Source organism: Phocoena sinus, chromosome 20 (genome assembly GCF_008692025.1).
Source record: "Phocoena sinus isolate mPhoSin1 chromosome 20, mPhoSin1.pri, whole genome shotgun sequence".
In the NCBI taxonomy this organism is placed as follows: Eukaryota; Metazoa; Chordata; class Mammalia; order Artiodactyla; family Phocoenidae; genus Phocoena; species Phocoena sinus.
In genome coordinates this window covers 15478807-15497388 of record NC_045782.1, presented here as the reverse complement: position 1 = coordinate 15497388, position 18582 = coordinate 15478807, and the positions used below count along the sequence as shown (strand labels likewise).

The 18582-nt window shown below is 52.4% G+C and overlaps 3 protein-coding genes across 10 annotated transcripts in view; all 3 read right to left on the bottom strand.

The window, feature by feature from the left end:
• SEZ6 (seizure related 6 homolog) overlaps positions 1-7387 on the bottom strand; it is a 98194-nt gene extending 90807 nt beyond the window's left edge. Inside the window, exons 1-2 of the mRNA XM_032615643.1 lie at positions 7183-7387; positions 4939-5077 (exon numbers count right to left, since the gene is read on the bottom strand). The gene's annotated coding sequence lies outside the window, so the exon portion shown is untranslated. The remainder of the gene's footprint in view (positions 1-4938; positions 5078-7182) is intronic.
• A 3485-nt stretch (positions 7388-10872) lies between these two features.
• Positions 10873-11915, bottom strand: TIAF1 (TGFB1-induced anti-apoptotic factor 1). The gene is given in 3 exon segments (XM_032615534.1): positions 10873-11309; positions 11312-11437; positions 11440-11915. Coding segments are annotated over 3 exon segments (666 nt in total). The 5' UTR covers positions 11887-11915; the 3' UTR covers positions 10873-11216.
• The window catches only part of MYO18A (myosin XVIIIA), a 94279-nt gene continuing 86569 nt past the window's right edge, over positions 10873-18582 (bottom strand). For 5 of the 8 annotated variants that reach the window (XM_032615526.1, XM_032615529.1, XM_032615527.1 and 2 more), the window contains one exon: positions 10875-12271. In XM_032615526.1, the coding sequence (XP_032471417.1) occupies positions 12127-12271 (145 nt within the window). In that variant the 3' untranslated portion in view covers positions 10875-12126. Of the gene's footprint in view, positions 12272-12298; positions 15228-18582 lie in introns of those variants that run through there. The other 3 variants (XM_032615533.1, XM_032615532.1, XM_032615531.1) reach the window with 2 other exon arrangements.

Genomic DNA, 18582 nt, shown 5'->3' with positions numbered 1-18582 from the left:
TGAGGAGAGGACATGTTAATAATACGTATAAATAAATTGTATTGTACATTAGAGGGTGACAAGTGCATTGGGGATAAAACAGAGCAGAATGGGGAAGGTAGAGGATGCTGGGGGAGGGGCTGCCCTTTTCAATGGTGGTCAGGGTAGGACTCATTGAGGAGGAGGCATTTGAGCAGACTTGGAGGAGAGGGAGTGTACCATGCAGATACCTGGAGGTCTGTAAGAGAATGTGGTAAATTGTAAAGCAAGGTATTGTGTTATTACTGAGAGAGAGAAAAATGCGGTACAGAGAGGGATCAGTGTAAGATCCTGCCAGCTCCCAAGCTGGCAAAGTTGGGGAGGAAGGATGTTGGGAACCTCTCTCTCCCTCTCATTCCATGGCTGCCCGCAGCTCCCTCTGCTCCTGCTTCTCTCAGTGCCACCCTCCTCCCCCAGCCAGCTGCAGCTCCCCTTCCAAAATATCCAGTCTTATTCAGCTTGCCGGTGACAGCTAAAGGAGGGGACAAGTGTCTAGAGGAGGCTGAGAAAGGACAAGTGGGGGATGCTGACAAGCCCTGCCTGGGCTGGCAAAGTCTCTTTAGAAATGAGCCAGTGTGTCCTAGAAACAGAGTGCAAGCAAGGGCAGGGGCAGGGGCGTGTGGGGTGGGACGGGTGTGTGTGGGAGGGATGAGGTCAGGGAAGAGTGGAGAGAAACAGGAATTGGATAAGAAGAGACTGGCAATGTGCAGGCCAAGAAGGCAGGTGAGGACCTGCAGGGATGCTGCACACAACCCAAGTGGGAGGAACTGAGCATTTCTTACTGAGCGTGGGATGGGGTCATAGAGGGGAAGAAGGGATGTAGGAAATAGAGTCTGTGGATATGGAGAAGAGGACTAGACATTGTAGATGGGCTCGGAGGACAACCTGAGGGTTTTGGTAACATTGAAGGATTTGCCAAGCAGACCCACCAGCGTTATCTCCCTGCCTACCTTCTGCTTGAGTGTGGCCAGGCATCCACTTTCAAGCCGACCCTACCTATCTTCAAGATGGAAGAAAATCAAAATAAATCGGGCAGGCAATAAGAGACCTCCGAAAGGGCAACTGGGGTCCTCACAGGCTGCAGGAAAGAGATAAGGGCAGCGAAGAGAAAGAGGCGGGCATGGTTGCCAACCAGACTAAGGAAAACAGAGGCAGGCTCAAAATAGATTGGGGTTGGGGGAGGGAGGAGAGGCAGCCCAGAAAAGAAGGGAAAGCAGAGGCAATCGATGCCATTGCGACTCTGACCCAATTCTTCATTTCTCAGCCTCATCATCTGAAAAATTAGGGGGTGATGGGGAAAAAGGGAAAGACTGAGGAGAGTCAGGGGAAAGTCATTTGAGGCCTAAGGCCTAGGCAATTGTGGGGTACAAGTCAGTAATCCCAATGTGAAAAAGAGGAGGTATATGGTGTAGTCGGTACGAGTTAAACACTAACCAGTTTGGTATCCCAGGACAGGTTTAAGAGCTTAAGGAGTGTGATTGTAACTTGGAATGAGGTTCACCTGTCTAGCAAGGTAAGTGGCAGCAACAAGGATGAGTTAATCTGGGGGTACTAGGCTGGAGTGACTTGATGCTTGCATTTAACTTCTCAAAAGAGTGATTAAAGAGAATTTGGTCATTGGATATTCTATTTCAGTGGTGGGCTTCCCATGCAGCAAGAGGGATTCAGGTTAGAACTCGGGGAATCCATCCCACTAAGTAGATTTGTGAGATATTAAAACATGTATATAGCACTGCTTAGGGTATTCTTTCCTTGGAAATCTTTAAAAACGAGAAGCCCACCTATTTGGGTCTGTATAGTCTTGCCTGAAGGCCAGGACCTCCCAACAAATCTCTGGAAGACTTCTGGCTAGAGAGGAGGTAGGGTCTGAGAAGAGATTCTGGGCAGGGAGAATGAATGTAAGCACCTCGGGGGAGAGGTGAGGCATAAGGCAGGCTGGATCCGTCAGGCAGGAAGAAGCAGCAGGGACAAGGGGCAGGAGTCTAACAAGCAGGGCCCAGTGGCATTTACATAACTTTGAATAATGAATAAGCCCAGCTCTGGGGCTCCTAGTCAACATGCTCATCTGCATCTTTATTAGGCTTTATAAGTGATTCAGCTCCCTACCCTTTCCCCCCAGCCCCTGCCCAGCCTGCCCCAAGCATCGGGTAGTTGATTGCTCATTATTTTAGACTAGATTTGTTTCACCAACATTCAGTGAGGCATGGAGTGGGGGACACAGGAGGGAGGAATAAATCCAAAAGGCAGGTGGAGTGGAGGGGTAGGGGAACGAACAGAAGCAGCAGCCACAGGAAGGCAGGCAGACGGCTGCGAGCTAGGAACGTGGGCATAATTCTCTGAAATGCTCCTGAGGCCAGCATCTTCAGGAGAGGAAGGTTTCTTAGATTCCCCAAAATGTGCTGGGTTCAAGTCCCACTCAATCCCCTGTTTCCCTTACATCTGTTGCCAAGCCCCCAGCAGGCTTCTCTCTCAGCTCCAGTGCAGTGCTGAGCCACTTGAGCAGCCAGATGAAAACTGCCCCCAGGGAAGTTCTCACTTTTTCCTGAAGCAGGAATTTTGCTATTTTCATGAAAAAAAAAAAAAAAAATCTACTATGCTTTGCAAGGCCAGAACAGGCACCAGGCATATATTAGGGGAGAAAGTGATAGGAACAGGCCTACGTGGTATGTGAATTTGTAGAGAAGGGAATGCTTGTGTCCATAGAGAGTTTCAGCCCATCTGGAAAGAGAAGCCTGGAAAAGATGGGCAGCCCTCGACTCCTCCAGGTAGGCATATTAGGGCCAACTGCTCTGGTCTACTGGCAGGAGGCAGAAGAAGTATTTAAGAGCCTGGATGAGGAGTTGGCAGGAAACTGGTAGGGGGAAAGGTAGAGCACTTCTCAACCCTGGCTGCACATTAAAACCATCAAGAGAGCTTTAAAAAATATGATGCTTGGGCCCCACCCAAGGCCAATTAAATCAGAATCCCTGAGGGAGAAGGCCTTGGGCACAGTAGTATTTCTTAAAAAGCTCCTCAATGATAGGACTTCTTTGGCGGTCCAGTCCTTCTACAGCAGGGGACATGGGTTCGATCCCTGGTTGGGGAACTAAGGTCCCGCGTGCCGCGCTGAGTGGCCAAAAAAACCCCTCCTCAATGTTGTTTGGATGCTGATTTGAACAAACTAACTTAAAAAAAAAAATATATATATATATATATATATATGTAAAATTTATTACATTATTAATATTTAAAATCAAGAAAATTTAAACACAATATTTGGTACTAAGGAGTTACTGATAATTTTTTTTAGGTGTGATAAGAGTATTGTGATTACATTTTAAGGAGTCATTTTCTTTTCTTTGAAGGATAGATACTAAACAAATATCTTCATTGTAACAAAGTGATATCATATCTGGGGTCTCCTTCAAAATAATCCAAGGGAATGGGGGAGTGGGCCAGGTTCAAATGAAGCAAGATTCACTGTGTTGAAAATTGTTGAAGCTGTTTGGTGGATAAGGTTCATTATTATACTATGTTTTTTACTCTTTGTATACAAAACAAAAACAGTTCCTTGAGTGTTTCTAATATACAGCAAGGTGAGAACCCCAGAGCCAGGCATTCAGCTGGAAATGGGCCACCATGGCACCTCTGTGGGCACAACCGACTTTAAGGAGACCAGGTTTGTGGGACCCTAAACGATAGGTGAGAGCCCTGTCCTCCAACGCCCTAGGCTTCAGGCAGAGTCACAGGGACCACTTGTGAGGAACCAGAGCTGGCAGTCAGAGATGCACTGGGGGTGTCCAAAGAGCCCTTCAGGCTTCCTCCCCCACCCCAGCACAGCCTCTGGGGACTCAGGCTCTATGCACCAGGCCAGGAGGCTGGACCAAGGGGAGCTGCCTGCCTGCGGCACCCAGAGCAAACAATCAGCCTGTCTCTTCTCTCTCAATCCCTGCCCTCTCTCGACTGACTCCACAGGAGCCAGGCCCCCATCTCAGCCGGCAACACCCCCTTCCCCCCCGCAAGCCGTCACCACTGCTTCCCGGCGCTGTCACCCGCCCGACGGGCTCATCTGCCTCTGTCAGGGAACATTAGCCCAGCAGACTTCATCAAGGACGTGAGGGGAGGCTGAACACCAGTCCACAGAAGTACGGGCACCCAGGCAGCCACCCCCAGGCAGCCACCCCCGGCGGCCGCAGGCAGAGCTGTCTGAGCTGCTGAGAGATTCGCGGGTAGCTTGAGCTCATTTGCATATCACTTCTTTAACGAACACATTCACAAGAATCCCAAATTCTCAGTTTTCTACTCTCACCGACAGATTGGATCTCCTCACACTTGTCCCTGACACGGATCAACCATTCCCACGTTCTCCACATGCTCTTGAGAAATAACTTCCCGCCCTGCCGAGGTGCAAGGTATTCCCTCCCCCACCCCGCCCCGCCCCTCCGAACTCAGCCCCGCCCCCAGAACTCAGCCCCGCCCCCCCCCACCTCCACCGGAGCAACCACCAGCTCCACCATCGCGCTCAGCTTGGGGCTCTCTCTCTCTTCTCCGCTCCATTACCTTCCCCTGATGGCCTCTAGGGGCTGGGCAGGGGAGAGAGTTGGAGGGGGTCTATTGAAGAGATTTTTGGAATCTGTGCCTGCGTATCACCCGCTGCCATGAGTTATTTCAGCGCCGATGTTTGTCTCGAGCTGATTATTCCAACCCGAGAACAGGTGGAGCAGCCTGTGGTGGCTTATTCGTCAGCCAAGGCCATCTGTTCCCAACAAGCTGAGATTTGTAGCTGATTTCTACTGGGGAGCAAGGAGTGGGGGCGGGGAGGGAGATGAAGATCACCTCCAGGCCCCAGGAGACTTACTCCTCCCAGACCTTATGCGAGGTCTGAACCCCTAGTCCTCCCCTTCTAAAATCAATACCTTCTCATTTTCTCAGAGAACTCACCGGTCAGTTGACTCTCTGAAACAGCGAAAATACTTTTTCCTTAAGGGGCTAAACCTTCTTAGACGGAGTCAGGTATGAGAAGCAGGAATCCATTAGCTAGGCACAGTCTGGCCATTGAGTCATGTCCACCCTTACAGATCTTAAAAAAAAAAAAAAAGTATATAACCATAACACAAATATCCTAAATGACCTTCTTGACTCTCAGCTTCTCCCCACCCCACTCCATCACCGGTCCCTTCATCAACACGAGTCTCCTTGCCTAAACCTGTCACCTGCAGGGCTCCAGGCTGCATGGGAGGCCATGTCTGGATGCTCTTATCTCCCCCTCCCCCACTGCTCCTCTCCCCTAAATACCCTGTTCAAGTTCCACCCTCCAATCTGTTCCTCTTCCAGCTTCCATTCTCAGCCATGCCAAGAGACGCCTGCTGCTTTAAGAATGGCTTTCCCTGAGCAAGGGATCTAAGCAGTTTCTAAGCAGCTTTGCCACATGGTTTACCCCTCCCCGCCCAGGGCTACTATTTCTATATATGCAATGCCGGGAAAGACGCTACTCTTATAGTCACACTAATATGACAATTTGGGGCCTTCTTTGGTGTTTGACACAGATACACATCTGTACTGACTTAAAAGAAAAATTGTATGAAAACTTTATTACAAGCACAGATACTTCATCTAGAATCCCACATCCCCAAACAAAGCTATTTCTATTTTTCAGAAGTCTCATCTAACGTTTATCTATTTATCTGTTTTCACATGTACTTTTGTCATGTGTACATGTTCCCTTAAGAACCCATTCAAAGAGCTTAAGACTGACTGCCTCACTTTCGAGTTGGTTCTCTAGGCTTATTTTGCCAGTGCCTGGGAGCGGAAGCTCCTTTTCTACTCTTAAATCCTGTCCAGTGGCTCAGTATGTGGTTCACTGGAAAGACAAGCCCCCACAGATGAGCTCCTGGACCCTCAAAGGCAGGCCATGGACCTGTGCTTCTAGTGCAGAACCTTCCAGGGCAGTGCCACTCACTAGGGTCAATCTCCCTTGCTCTCCAGAGGACACTATTCCTGTGGGGGCCAGAAGCAGCCCTTAAGCAAGGGTGCCAACCTGTAACTGACGCCAGTCCCCAGGATTAAATATAAGCCACGAGGCCTATTTCATCATGTACAGTTTCATATTTGCCTCGTCATCAGTTGTTGACCTGTCTTTCAAAGAGGTAAAATTTCTGAAGCTATTGGCTGTATTCCCGTACCAGGATTTTTTTTTTTTTTTAATTCTCCACTTTCAAATTCCCTAGTGTCCTTTCTTCCGCAAATCCTTTTGCTTCTTTTTCTAATCTAGTCAGATCGTAGATGTGGCACAAAACATATAAAAATTTATTAAAATGTGGAAACTCTTTGACTCTTAAACCACCTCAAATATAATTTGCCTGGATGGTGTCAAAACTTAATATCCTTTTTGCGGTTTTTTTTTTTTTTTTTCCGTACTGTCATAGCTGACTTTTGATATCTAAAGCAAATTCTATCCACGCATTTAAGTATTCCGCTGGGAGATTTATGTCACTGACTTCAATTGCAAAGCACACATCCTTTTCGGAATCTCCCTCATGTATATGACCCATCACTGGGGCTGACACTACAGAAGATTCAAGTTCTCTGTAAAATTCCTTCTAAATAAATCTAGTATCCTTGTTAACTTCAAAATGGCTCCTGCTCTGGAAATCACTCCTCCCAGATCAAATCCCAGAGAATGGTCTGGATTGTTCCATTGTACTGTAATGAAATTAGATTGAGGTGAATAGAGCCTAAAATACGCATTCCAGGCCATGTGGAACTGTTATCCACATTGTTGGCACCGTTGTTGAAACACAAATGTGATCATGTATGGGGGATGCTCTGAGAATTGTTAAGGAGCAACACAAACGTGAGGTTGACATTCCCCCCCCCGAATTGTCAAGAAGTGCTTCCTTCCTAAGGGCAGGCCTTGGTGAATACCAGGCACACAGTGATTTGAGATGAGGATCATGACAGCAATTCTTGGCCTTCTCGCCTCCCCCTTCACCCTCTGACAAGGACAGAGTAGCTCAAAGACGCCTGGCCAGTTGCTGGAACCAAGCTGAGGACCCTGCTAGGCCGGATGTCACCTCTCTGGGCCTGTTTCCTCACGGGGACAATGATACTTCACTGAGTTGTGATAAAGGTTAAATGAGATGTAGGCAAAGTGTATAAGCACTGGGGACATAAGTAGGTGCTCACCATGGTTATATTGATTTTGTCCTCCTCATCCTCTGGGTCACTACTGGCAGGCCGGGCAGGCCCCTCAGCCCCAGTTGCTACACAGCTTCAGCTCCTGCTGAGGACTTCCAGCAGCCCTTAAAAGGGCGGGGAACAGTATCGTCGGGTTGCTGCGCGAGGAGACCTGTCCTTATGCTTCTGGAACCCTTCAAGGGCAACGCCGACGGGCTCGGTCCTGTCACAGGCTCAAGGACCTTTTAAGGGGCATGGCTTCGGGGAAGAGCGCGGGGGCGGGTGGGGGACGGGGCGGGGAACCTCCAGACGGAGGCGGAGCCAGAGGTTCCGTGCTCCGGAGGCCGAGGTCATGCAAATGAGATATGAATATGCTAATACGCCCGGGTTCCCAGTGAACCGGAGGGCGCTTGCCTGGCCAGGCAGAACCAGCCCGGAAAAAGGAAAGGAAGAAGACGCGGAGGCGCATGGGGCTGCTGGACGGAACCAAGCCCAGACAGCCCTCGCGCTGGGAGAAGACGTCTGTCTTCTCCCGGCCCCACTTGCGCCACCCATCGGTCCCCTCCGGCTCCTCACCAAGGGTGATAAAAAAGGTGGGGGTGAGAGGTTCTGTTGGCAGCATTGAGGGGCTCTGTCCGAACCTAGGATCCAAAAGATTCTTGCCAGCAATTTCACCTTGTTTTACAGATGGGGAAACTGAGGCCCAAGAGGTCAAGGCTCTTCTCCAAGGTCTCAGTGCTAGCGGCAGAAGCGCTCAGTTTAGCAGGTTTTATTCGTCTGGTTTTGTTTTGCTTCCACGAGGGTCGGGGGACACCACTCGGTAGGTGAAAGAAGCAGCAGCCCCAAACGTGGCAGAACTTGGTACATTACCAAGCATGTCCTGGACTGCCCACCAGGCTGGAGGATTTAGAAAAGACGACTTCCTGGGGAAAGATGAAAGGCGTTGGGGGTGGCAGCCAGTAGCAGTAGCAGGCAAGTACAAATGATCATAGACTGGTCTGGAATACGTTGCTATGTAAAAAGTGTCGCAGCTTCCCTGAGAACCAGCTCAGAGGAAATGAAAGGGGAACAGAAAGGATTAGGGTTAGATTTAAGGCAGCACTTTCTCCCAGGGGTGATAATGGGGCCCTTTCTTCAATGACCAAGGAAGGCTGTGGACTCACCCTGTCCCTCCCACTTCTGAGGCCTTTGGGAATCCATCCCCCTCCAGTCCCACACGGGCCTGCTTTGAGGACAGGAGTGAATGATTGACTTTGAAAAGTCCCCATCACTCAGGTAGGAGATCCTTCGCCTGGATGGGCCTCCTGGGCTCTTTGCTGAGGGTGAGGACAGCAGACGCGCTGGTTCCAGGGCCCTGGGTGGGGAGAAGCAGCAGTCGTGGCATATCTTGCAACACACTCCCTGCCAAATGGATTCAGATTGGCTTGGATATGAACATATGATTAAAGGAGAGGCGCGATTCATTTATCAGGAGAGATTAAAGAGCAGCATCTGCGCAGCCTAGCTGGGGGACAATTAAGGAGCAAATTGCTAAGTGTCTGTGCCACCAGGCACGGGGGTGGGGCATGGGGGAAGGACAACTGGGATCATCTGCCAAGAGGACACAGGACAAAAGGAGGTAGTTCGGGAGTCACCATGTGCTGCTGTCGTCTCTGGGCACAGACTGGGCACCATGGGGAGCCTCACAGGGTCCCCCCCTCCCAATGCCTCTTATCCAGGATTCAGAGCAATCCTGAGGGTCTGAGATTAGAGAGGAAAATCTAGCGAGGAGGCTTTGAGCCTGGCACAGGGACAGATTTGCTGCCTGTTTTGTGGGAATCACTTACATTTTAGGGACCAGAGCGACCATGAGTGCACAGGTGAGGAGGGCAGGAGCTTATAGAGCTCTGAAGGCTTACCCCAGATGAAGATGGGCTCTGATGGCCTTGCAGGTCCCTGGATTTCCCTGAGGAGTTTGTGCAGAGGGAATTGCCTTCCTCCCAGCCTGGAGCCCAGAATGCTGGCCGAAGGCCTTTGCTGAAGCTTGGAGAAGTGTTGGTCATGTGAGGTGATGTCCAGCTTCCCCAGACAGCCTGTGGAGTTCCCTGCCACCACCTCTATTTCCCAGCCTCAGGGCCTTTGCTCAAGTTCTCCTTTCTTCCCAGCACACCTATCCCAGCAATATCTACCTGTGGAAGTGCTATCCTTTCTTCAAGCCCCAGCTCAAAATACCAGCCCCTTTTAGAAGCCTTCCCAGTCCCTCCCCACCCTCTCTCAGTGAGAGTGTCTCCCCTCATAACTTGCCCAAAGCAACTTCTTTGTCCTTTTATGTCTCATGTAATTATTTCCAAAGGGATCTGCCCTAACCCTAACACATGAGCCCCTGGAGGACAAACACTATGATGTACTCCTTTCTACTCACCCAAAGCTTGCACATATTAGGAGGTTAGACACACATATTTTTTGTGTTTAACTCCTCCACTAGAATATCCGCTTCTTGAAGGAAGGGACCTCACCCATCCCCAGCACTTAGAACAGTGCCTAGACCATAGCGGCAGTTATGAAATATTTGACTGTTGAGTGAATGAGCAGATGAATAATACATATTTTCTGACTTGAACAAAGCCCTCCGCCCCAGGGAAGGCTATTAGAGGTTGATGCTGGGACTTTCTATCAATAATTAACCAAAGGCCTGAGTCAGTGTGGGTGAGCAGAGTTGGGATCTTGTCTGTAGGTAGCAGGGACTTTTGTCACACTAGTTCCTGCGAGGAAAAAAGTGCACCGAGCTATCTGAAAGCAGGAGTTAAAGATGTGAGTGACAGAACTGAACATGAGGAGCCAGCAGTTTAAAAAAAAAAGTGACTTCACTTTGACTACCTTCTCTATTCCACCTTGGGGGCAGTTTCTTTTGTTCAAGATGCAGCCACTTCACACTTCTCTCCCATTCATTTTGAGGATGACATTTCCCCCTCTTTCCCTTTCTTGCCCCTTTCTGGGTGGGTGCCATCACCAGAGCGTCAGCATCAGGCCTGCCTGATACCCTTTCTTGCCTACCTGTCCAAACCAGAGGAGCCTGATCGGCCAGCTGTAAATACTTCATGCACGCAGGGATTATAACTGGTCACGTTACAGAAGGTAAAGGAGGAGGAGGAGGGAGTCATTTGTTTCTTGCCCACTGCCTCTCAGCTGTCAGTGAGGGAACCACGTGTGGACTGGGGCATGAAGGCAGAGACTGAGCAGCGTGGAGAAGCCGGCACGCCCAGCCTATTCAAGTTGCCCCGTGGCCAATGGGGTTGGAGGCCAGAGAGAGTTCTGATCAGAAAGTCATCTTTGGGATGACTAAACTTAAAAAGAGAGAGAGAGAGAGAGAGAGAAGATAGGATCTCTGTAATTGGCAAGATTTAACAATCACAGGGACCTCAACATTCCCAAGTGGAGGCCAGGGTAGGCCAAGGCCTGGACGGCTCTGCCAACCTGAATTACAATCCACAGGCTCTTAAAAGGTGGGGTTTGTGTCTTCCTTGACCAGCCCTCTCATCCACTGCCTCCGCCTGCTCCAGATGACCTGCCAAGCTCTCTGAGCAGCACTGGTCTGATGTGGGAGCAGGTCAGGGATGAGGGTGATTCCCCCAGCTCCCCATCAGGGTCCTCACTCTGCTCCCCTGTGACCACCCCTGGACTTTACCTGAACCTGAAGGAACAGGCAGGAAAATTGTCAGAGCCAGGAGAAAAAGGACATTTATTTCCATACATCAGGTAAGCAGGGGAAGAGAGAACAGCCCAATGAGTACAAACCAATTGCAGGAGAGAAGGGGAGACAGCAGATGGGAGCGGCACCAGGCACTGCCCTTGGGCCCCCGTCTGGTGGTGTTGGTGGGATGATCTTTAGGGTGGGAGCTGGGACTGTCAGTCTGCATGTTGTCATGTCTGGGATAAGTGTGTGTGGGCAGGGCGACTGGAAGAAGAAAAATGACTCAGGCTCAGGACACAGGGTGAGGACTCGCATCTAATACACATCAGTACCGACCAAAGCTTCCATCTTCAGTTTTTCTGATCACAAGCCCTCAACCCAAGGCCTTCCCTCTCAAGCTGAGCTTGTGATCCAGGCAACTTGGACAGAGGGGGAGGGAGGCAGTGCTTGGATAAGCCCTGAATTGGCATTAGGTGGAATGGGTTTACTCTTCAAGGGGTCATTGCACTTAACACACTGATGAGACAAAGAAGGGTAGGGGCTGGAAGTTCTGGCTGGTACAGATGCACCCCCGTCTGCGTAGGCCTGCTCAGCTCGAACCCAGAAGCACCTGAGAGCCCCTCCCGACACGGACTCTTAAGAACCTGGGCCCAGCTCTGCTCACGGGTCTCTCCAGCTGCACAGAGAAAGGACTGCTCTCTTAAGAGTAAAGATGAAGCTGAGGTTCCCCTAGTCATTCCCGGTGCGGGGAGGCGGGCCAGCTGCCACCACAGCCCCCTCCCCCTCTCAGGGATGCAGCTGTGATGGAGAGGTTGGGTATTTAAATTAAAAAGTAATAAGACAGCAGGCACTGAGAAGAGAAAGCCCTCCCCCAAGTCATGGGGAAGGAATTGCTGTTCCCACCCGAAACTCCTCCCCATGGACCCAGCAACCCGAGAATGTCCTAGTAGGCAATCTGTCCACCGTCCCTGAGCGGGCGGGGGGGAGGGGGCTGAGATGGAGGTCAACTTGCCGGCTGTATGCAGTGCCAAGCCACCTGCCATCCACGGTGGCCCAAGGCAGGAGCAGAAAGTTCTCTTTTCAGAACTGCTCTTCCCTCCACCTCTTCCACGTGGAAACGTCAGATACCCACAGCCTGGGAAGCCCCCTGACCGAAGAGGGTCGGGTGTTTCCCATGCAGATCAGCAGTCAGGTGGGGGAGACCCGTGCCCCGCCATTTCCCGGGAGAGGCGCCGTGGCAGCAGTAGGCCGTGGGTGGGAGGGGTGCACACCACTCCCCTGGGCTATGCGTTGGTCTCTGTCTGCTTGGCCTCTGTGTCGCTGTCACTCAGATAGTTGTGGGAGTATCGGGGCCTGGAGGTGCTGTCGAGAGGGTCGTACTCATCATCTGACCGGTCAGGGGCAAGGGACTTCCAGTAGCTGGTGGGGCTGCAGGGAGAGAGGAATGAGGTCACAGAGGAAGGATGCTCTTTACCTTCCACACCAAAAGCCTTTGGTCCTGAGGAGGCCCCCCAAACCCTGTCACAAATTGAGAAGTAGAAGACTTTCCTAGCTTCCCCAGAAGATACTCAGAGTAGTAAGAGAAAGGAGCACATCGTTTTGACTCTGAAACCTTTTACAACTCCGAGAAAAGCAATGCTGAAGAGCAGTGGGTCTCGAACTTGAATGTGCGTAAGAATTGGCTGCAAGATCCCCGGGTTCTTCCCCTGAGAAGTTTTGATTTGCTAGCTCTTGGGTGGAATGCAGGAATTCTGCATTTTCAACTCCCTCCCCAGAAGATTCTGATACAGGCAGTCCATGGACTGCATTGACTTGGAGACTGCAGGTCTGGTGATTACACGACTACAACCTGTCTTAGTAAAGTTAATCCCAAAAAGATTCCTTCTAAGAAGGACGGGCTTTCCCCATTGAATACTCCCAGATCATAACCCTTCCTCCTAATCAGGTTTTCCAAAGGCCGGTGAGAGTTTCTGCCCTTGACCATGATATCATCTACTCACAAGGAATAGAGACTCAGGATGTAGGAGCTGGTTAAGACCTCTGCTTCAGGGTGGCATAGTCATCCCTTTCTTGGTACCATAATCCAACCCCAAGGCTTTCATCAGGCCAGTGGGAGCCTCTCGCTCTCCCCTGACCAAGATATGAAGAAGCATTACTCCCTGGATGGAGCAGACTCATGGCGTTGAGCATGGATGGGATCTCATTTCCACCTCTAGTCACCTTCTCTTTTCTTTCTTTTCCAAAGTCTTAGAGCAGCCTTCCCCTGCCCCTCCCGCCTCCACTGCCTCTGCCAGTCCAAGTACACTGTAATTTCAGCAATGTTGGAGAAAATGCAGCCCGGGGTGGCTCCACCCCTACCAGTGCCCTGCACTCAACAGGCCCCTCCCTGCCCAGTGATCTCAGGAACACAGCCCTGCTTCCAGATCCTAGAGAGCTTCTGCTAGGATAAACAGGAATCCTGTGATCCCACTGTCTACAATTCTGATTTAAGAGTCTGAGGAAGGCCCTTGTTGATTAGCGCTTTCAAAGTTCTTCTATCTCCAAACCAAAAGAGGAGGACACAGCGTTCTGCAAGAAAGAACCATGCTCAGCTTTTCCAACTGTGTTGAAGAAAGGATTTCGTCACTGAGTATTTCCTGTAATGTGAGACACTGTCTTAGGCACTCTGGATGTGCCATCTTATTCTTCACCACATGAAATGGCATGAGGAAGCTGGTTCAAAGAGACGAAGCACCTTGCCCAAGGTCACACAGCCAGTGTGTAAATCTGAACCTGGGACCTTAGACCTCAAAGCCTTTTGATGACTCCACCTTGCTGCCAGACGGGCTGACCTGAGGAGAAAACCAGATGAAACCTGCATTCTCCCCACTGGCCTGGGCGAGAGCCCAGGGGGTGTGTAAAGACAGGTCTCTCTTTCTCTCTCCCTGGGGAGATGGAAGAGTCTGATAGAAGAGCTTGTTCAATTATGCAAAACGGTTTAGGAATGGGGCAGTGTGGTTAATAGTTATCGTATTTCTCACGAACGAATTACCATTTTTAAAGGAATCAGAATAGCACAGAACACATTTACTATAAACTAGTCTGAACATAAATGAGTTTTACTCTGATGGGCCAAAGGCACTTAAGGACTCAGGGACGTCTCAGGGACAGAATTATAAAGCTCAACGATGACTGTGAAACACAGAAAAAACTGAGGTTATTTTAGCTTTTGGATTGTTTGAATCGTGAATTAGCGGGAGCCTGATTTTATTTTCATTTGTTTAGACAGAACTTCTGGGCACCCAATGCTAAGGTCTGCTGTTGGGCAAAGGAAGGAATGGCTCTGTGGAAAGACAGTGGGGTAATTTTGTGGGGAGGGGGGGTGGTGAGGTAGGTGCCAGGGCTGGGGCAAATGGGGTGCTCCTTTCCATCCTCACCCCTCTCCTCAGAGCGGAGCTGCGGACCCCACTTCCATATCCCTGTGCCGGCCAGGCGGACACCTGGATGAACGACAGCGGGGTTTCAACGCTGTTCCGTCCAGATGCTGGGTGCAGTGGCAGAGGCAGCCGGGAGCGCTAAATGCCAGGCCTTTCTCCCCTGCTCTGTGCAGCCACGAGACACGCCTGCTCCCACCCTGGGTGCTCTTTTAGCCAGTTTCCTTTGCGGCTTCTACAGGCACAGCTGTCAGAGAGTCAACAGCAGGCAGCTGGCCCCCTTCCCCGGGGCAAGAGTCAGGGCTGCAATTTGAACATTTTAACCACATTGTTTCAAAAGCTTTCCTCCTCACGAGCCAGTGTCTCCTGCTCAACACTGTCACAAACCATTTGGTGCATCAGCTAATTCCCGCTGGGCGAGCAGCCCCTCTCCTTGCCTTTGCTATGGATGCTTTCAGTGTCCGGCATTCTTGCAGAGCCCCGTCACCGGGTGGGAAGCTAAACTGCCCCCACTCTTGGCAGTTTATTCACCCAAAGCCAGTTCACGCTGAGTCCAACTAGGTCCTCCCTCCCCTGGACCTTCTCTGCCAGCTCTCTACTGGGTGGCTAGCTTCTGGCTTGGTGCCCACTCTGGCCGCAGTGAATCCAATCCTTGTTGGAGGTGGCGGTGTGTAGGGTTTCAGGACTACTCCTGTTTTCCTGGTGGACAAGAACTGTGCTGCTGGCTGAGGGAAGAAACAGGCTTTCTGTGTTCTTGTTCTTGCTGGGTCAAGGGTGATGACGGGCTGAGTCCCTGGGGTCTGAAATCCACCAGTTGCTGGTCGGTGTGGGATGGCCTGCCTAGGCCCACGTCTCCCTCTTCAGGTACTGGTACCGGGCTCGGAAGGGCCTGGCCCTCTCTGCTTTCCAAACCTCCTCCCATGGCCCATCAGCTGACTTCCCGTGCTAGGGGAGCAGGGCACTCAGCAGGGCTGCGGAAGGAAGGGCTGAGATGGTAGACACAATATTATGACCCCTGCCTTTTCTCACTGTGTACTGACAACGGCTCCCTAGTGCAATTGAGATGCTTCCTACTCTTCCCAGAGCATCCTGCAACCATGTGCCACGTGGGGGGAGTGACAGAGCAGGGGTAAGCCCAAGGGCTTGGTTTCTGAGCAGCTCAGGGCCCACAGAATCTGAGTTGGCCATGAGCCTGGTCTGGGTTCAAGTTCCGCCTCCCCCATGCCATCCCCCCAATCCCATCCCATCACCATCTCCAAATAGCTGCAGGTAACATTCACTTCCATGGGCTCCATTCCTTAAAACAAAACTGGTCCCTTTCGGTAGAACCCCGCCCAAGCTGACAGTGTGCTCGGGCAGCTGCTCCACTGCACAAGAAGCCCACTAGCACGCGACAGGGGTGTGTGTTAGTTCATGCATCTAGGAAACATTGCCCGTGCCCCAGGGGCCTGCGCTCTGGGGTCATACCTCCTGGGAAGCAGCAAGCTTGCGCTGGGAGGGTACCATGCCAAAAACAACTTCACATAACCAGGGTGATCCAAATGTCACCGCCCACCAGGGAAACTGGCAACAATAGTATTCCTGTGAGTCAGTCTTCGCCTTTCTTCCAAGTGGGGGTGTGGGCATAAAGGGCCTAACAGCTAGATCTCCCTCCCACAGGGAGAAGGCTGGGGGAGGCAGGAGAGCCAGGAGGGGGCTGTCACTCAGCAGCTGCTAATTTCTATTCATTAAAACTTTACAAGATGAGCTAAGATGAGGTGACGCTCATGTGTGGGCTTCGGGTAGGAGGGGTGGGGAGAGAGTCAGGCATCCCCAGGTCTGCTGCAGGGTGCGGTGGTGTGGGCGCTGCAGCCCTGTAAGCCTTGCACTCTTAGGCTCGAGACGCATGCCAGAGAGGAGGGTGACACTGCAGGCGGGGGAGGGCTGAGCAAAAGGCCCCTTCATAGCTGATGGCCAGTGATGTACCAACCCACGCCCGGGGGTCAGCTAGAGCCCTTTCCTGGGCCCAGCGTGTCAGGGTCATGGATGGAAGTTCCATGCGGGTGCTGCCAGACACACAGAGGAAACATTTTGCCCATGTGCTCTGCCTTGGGTCGTATGGAGTAGTTGAGGGCAAGCTGAATAGACTCCATTCAGATCGTGGCAACATCACTTACCAGCTATGTAACCTTGGCAAATAACTTAACCTCCCTGAACCTCGGCTTCTTGTTCTATAAAATGGGGCTAATCAGACATTTGTTGTGGGGTTAGTGTGAGGATTAAGTGAATAAAATATGGCACGTATCTGGCGGGGGTGGGGGTGGGGGGTGGTCCCTGGCCCAGGGTTAGGACTTGATAAGTGGGAGCTGTGACGGACATCACCAGCGAGTTCAGCTGACTGGGCTCAGGGCTCAGAATGACTATTCAGCTCAGCTGGCCCGCGCTCTCTGAGGTAGCCAGGAGGCTCTCCGAGGCCAGGCCTGCCCGCGAGGAATGCAGGAAGGGGCCTGGGTGGTGGCGGGTGGGACGGGAGCACGTTAGTTCACACCAAGCGGCACACACCATGCTCTGCACTCCACGCCAGGTGCCACCTACTGCACTAGTCGCTCTCGGGGCGGTACAGGTACCGCATCATCAGGCTGTCCACCTCTTTCTTGCGCTTCTTCTCCTCCTTCCGAGACTGTCGGCGCGCCTGCCCAGCCTCCTTGTCCTCCGCAGCCGGGCCCTTCTTCACGCTCGAGCGGCTGTGGCCTGAGACAGTGGAGTCACTGGATGTCGATGAGGAGGACTCAGACTCCGTCTCTGTTCTCTTCCTTCTCGATTTGGACTTCTTCTTGCTTTTTCGAGAGCTCCCCTTCTTCCGCCGCCTGTGCTCCGAGGAATCTTCGGAGCTGGAGCTGGAGCTGCTCGTTCTCTTGCTCCGGCTCTTCCGGCTGCTGCGGGACCGAGAGACGTCCGCAGCAGAGGCTGAGCGGCGGATACTGGTGGCTCGTGCCGGGGGGCCCAGTTGGGCGCTCCGGGTACTTTGGATGCTCTTCCGGTCATCCTCCTCAGAGTCAGGCTCCAGGCTGCTCCGGTGGAACGGGACGGGCTTGTAGCTCAAGACCTCGTGGATGGCAGCCTCCAGGTCTGGGTCTAGGTAGGAGTGACGGCTGATGGGGCGGACACTGGAGTCGAGAGACTCATCCGTGGTGGAGGCGGAGATGCGGGGCTGGGGTGGCACCGACAGACTGCGGGCCAGGGATGGGTAGCTATACTGTGAGCGGGCCTCACTCAAGGCCACACTGGCTCCATCGTCCCAATCATCCAGGCAGCTCCGGCCCAGGGACAGGTGGGAATCGGGGCTCTCCCGGCTGAGGGCTGAGGCCCGGCCCAAGGAAGGGCTGAGGGTCCTTGACAGGCTGTCGAGCCTCGAGGTGCTGCGGCGGGAACTTGGGGAGCCCGACAGCGAGAAGCTCATGGAGGAGCAGGCCCCATCCTCGCCGGAGCCACGCTGTGTGGCCGAGGAGGCCCGGCTGACGGCCGCAGAAATGGCCGAGGCCCGGTCAAAGTCTGAGCCCCACGGCTTCTCCAGCCCCCGGCTAGAGCAGCCCCTGACCCCGGAGAAGACGGAGCCACATTCCTCAGGCTCCTCGGACTTCCTGCCCAGGCCCGGCTCCTCCCTGGGGCCCCCGCGGGCCTTCCGGGGGGGCCTCTCGGGGGAGGCTGGCCGCTCGCTCAGGGTGGTGAAAAGCGAATCCTCATCCCCAGTGCCCCCGATGGAGTCCTTCAGGGTGAGCCGCTTCCGATAGCTCAGGGAGCTCAGCACGGAGGCCGGCCTCTCCTCCACCCCCTTGCCCTCCTTCCCCAGGGTGTTGAGGGCCGCTCTGCTGTGCGGGGGTGAGGCCAGGGAGGGGAGAACCGGGAGTGGATTAGCAGCAGCAGAGAGAGAATGAGAGAGAGAAACAAGCATTAAACATAGAGAATAAAGACACCGGGGGAGGGAGAAGGGAGGAGAACTTGGCAGCAGCCCTGGCAAAGTGGCCGTGAGAGCGTCAGAGGAAATGAAGCAAAATAATTTGCGTCAGTGAAAATAGCTTCATGGAGAATGTCATGTAAATTAGACTATTGTTCTGTTTCATCACTTTTTCCCCTCGAAAACGTTTAGTTCAATTTATTTCATTGTCGACTACCTGGAGCCTGGTGCTGCGCCGTGGTGAATGGCAGTGGGGCGGGGAAGGTGGCATTATCTCCAATAACAAAATGTTGTTTGGCCGAGTAAATTAAACCAATTAGAGGGGGCCGCTGGGTGCTTGCGGTGAGGGGCTGGACTTGGGAAGGGGCCTCGGGGGAGCTAGAGGAGGAGAG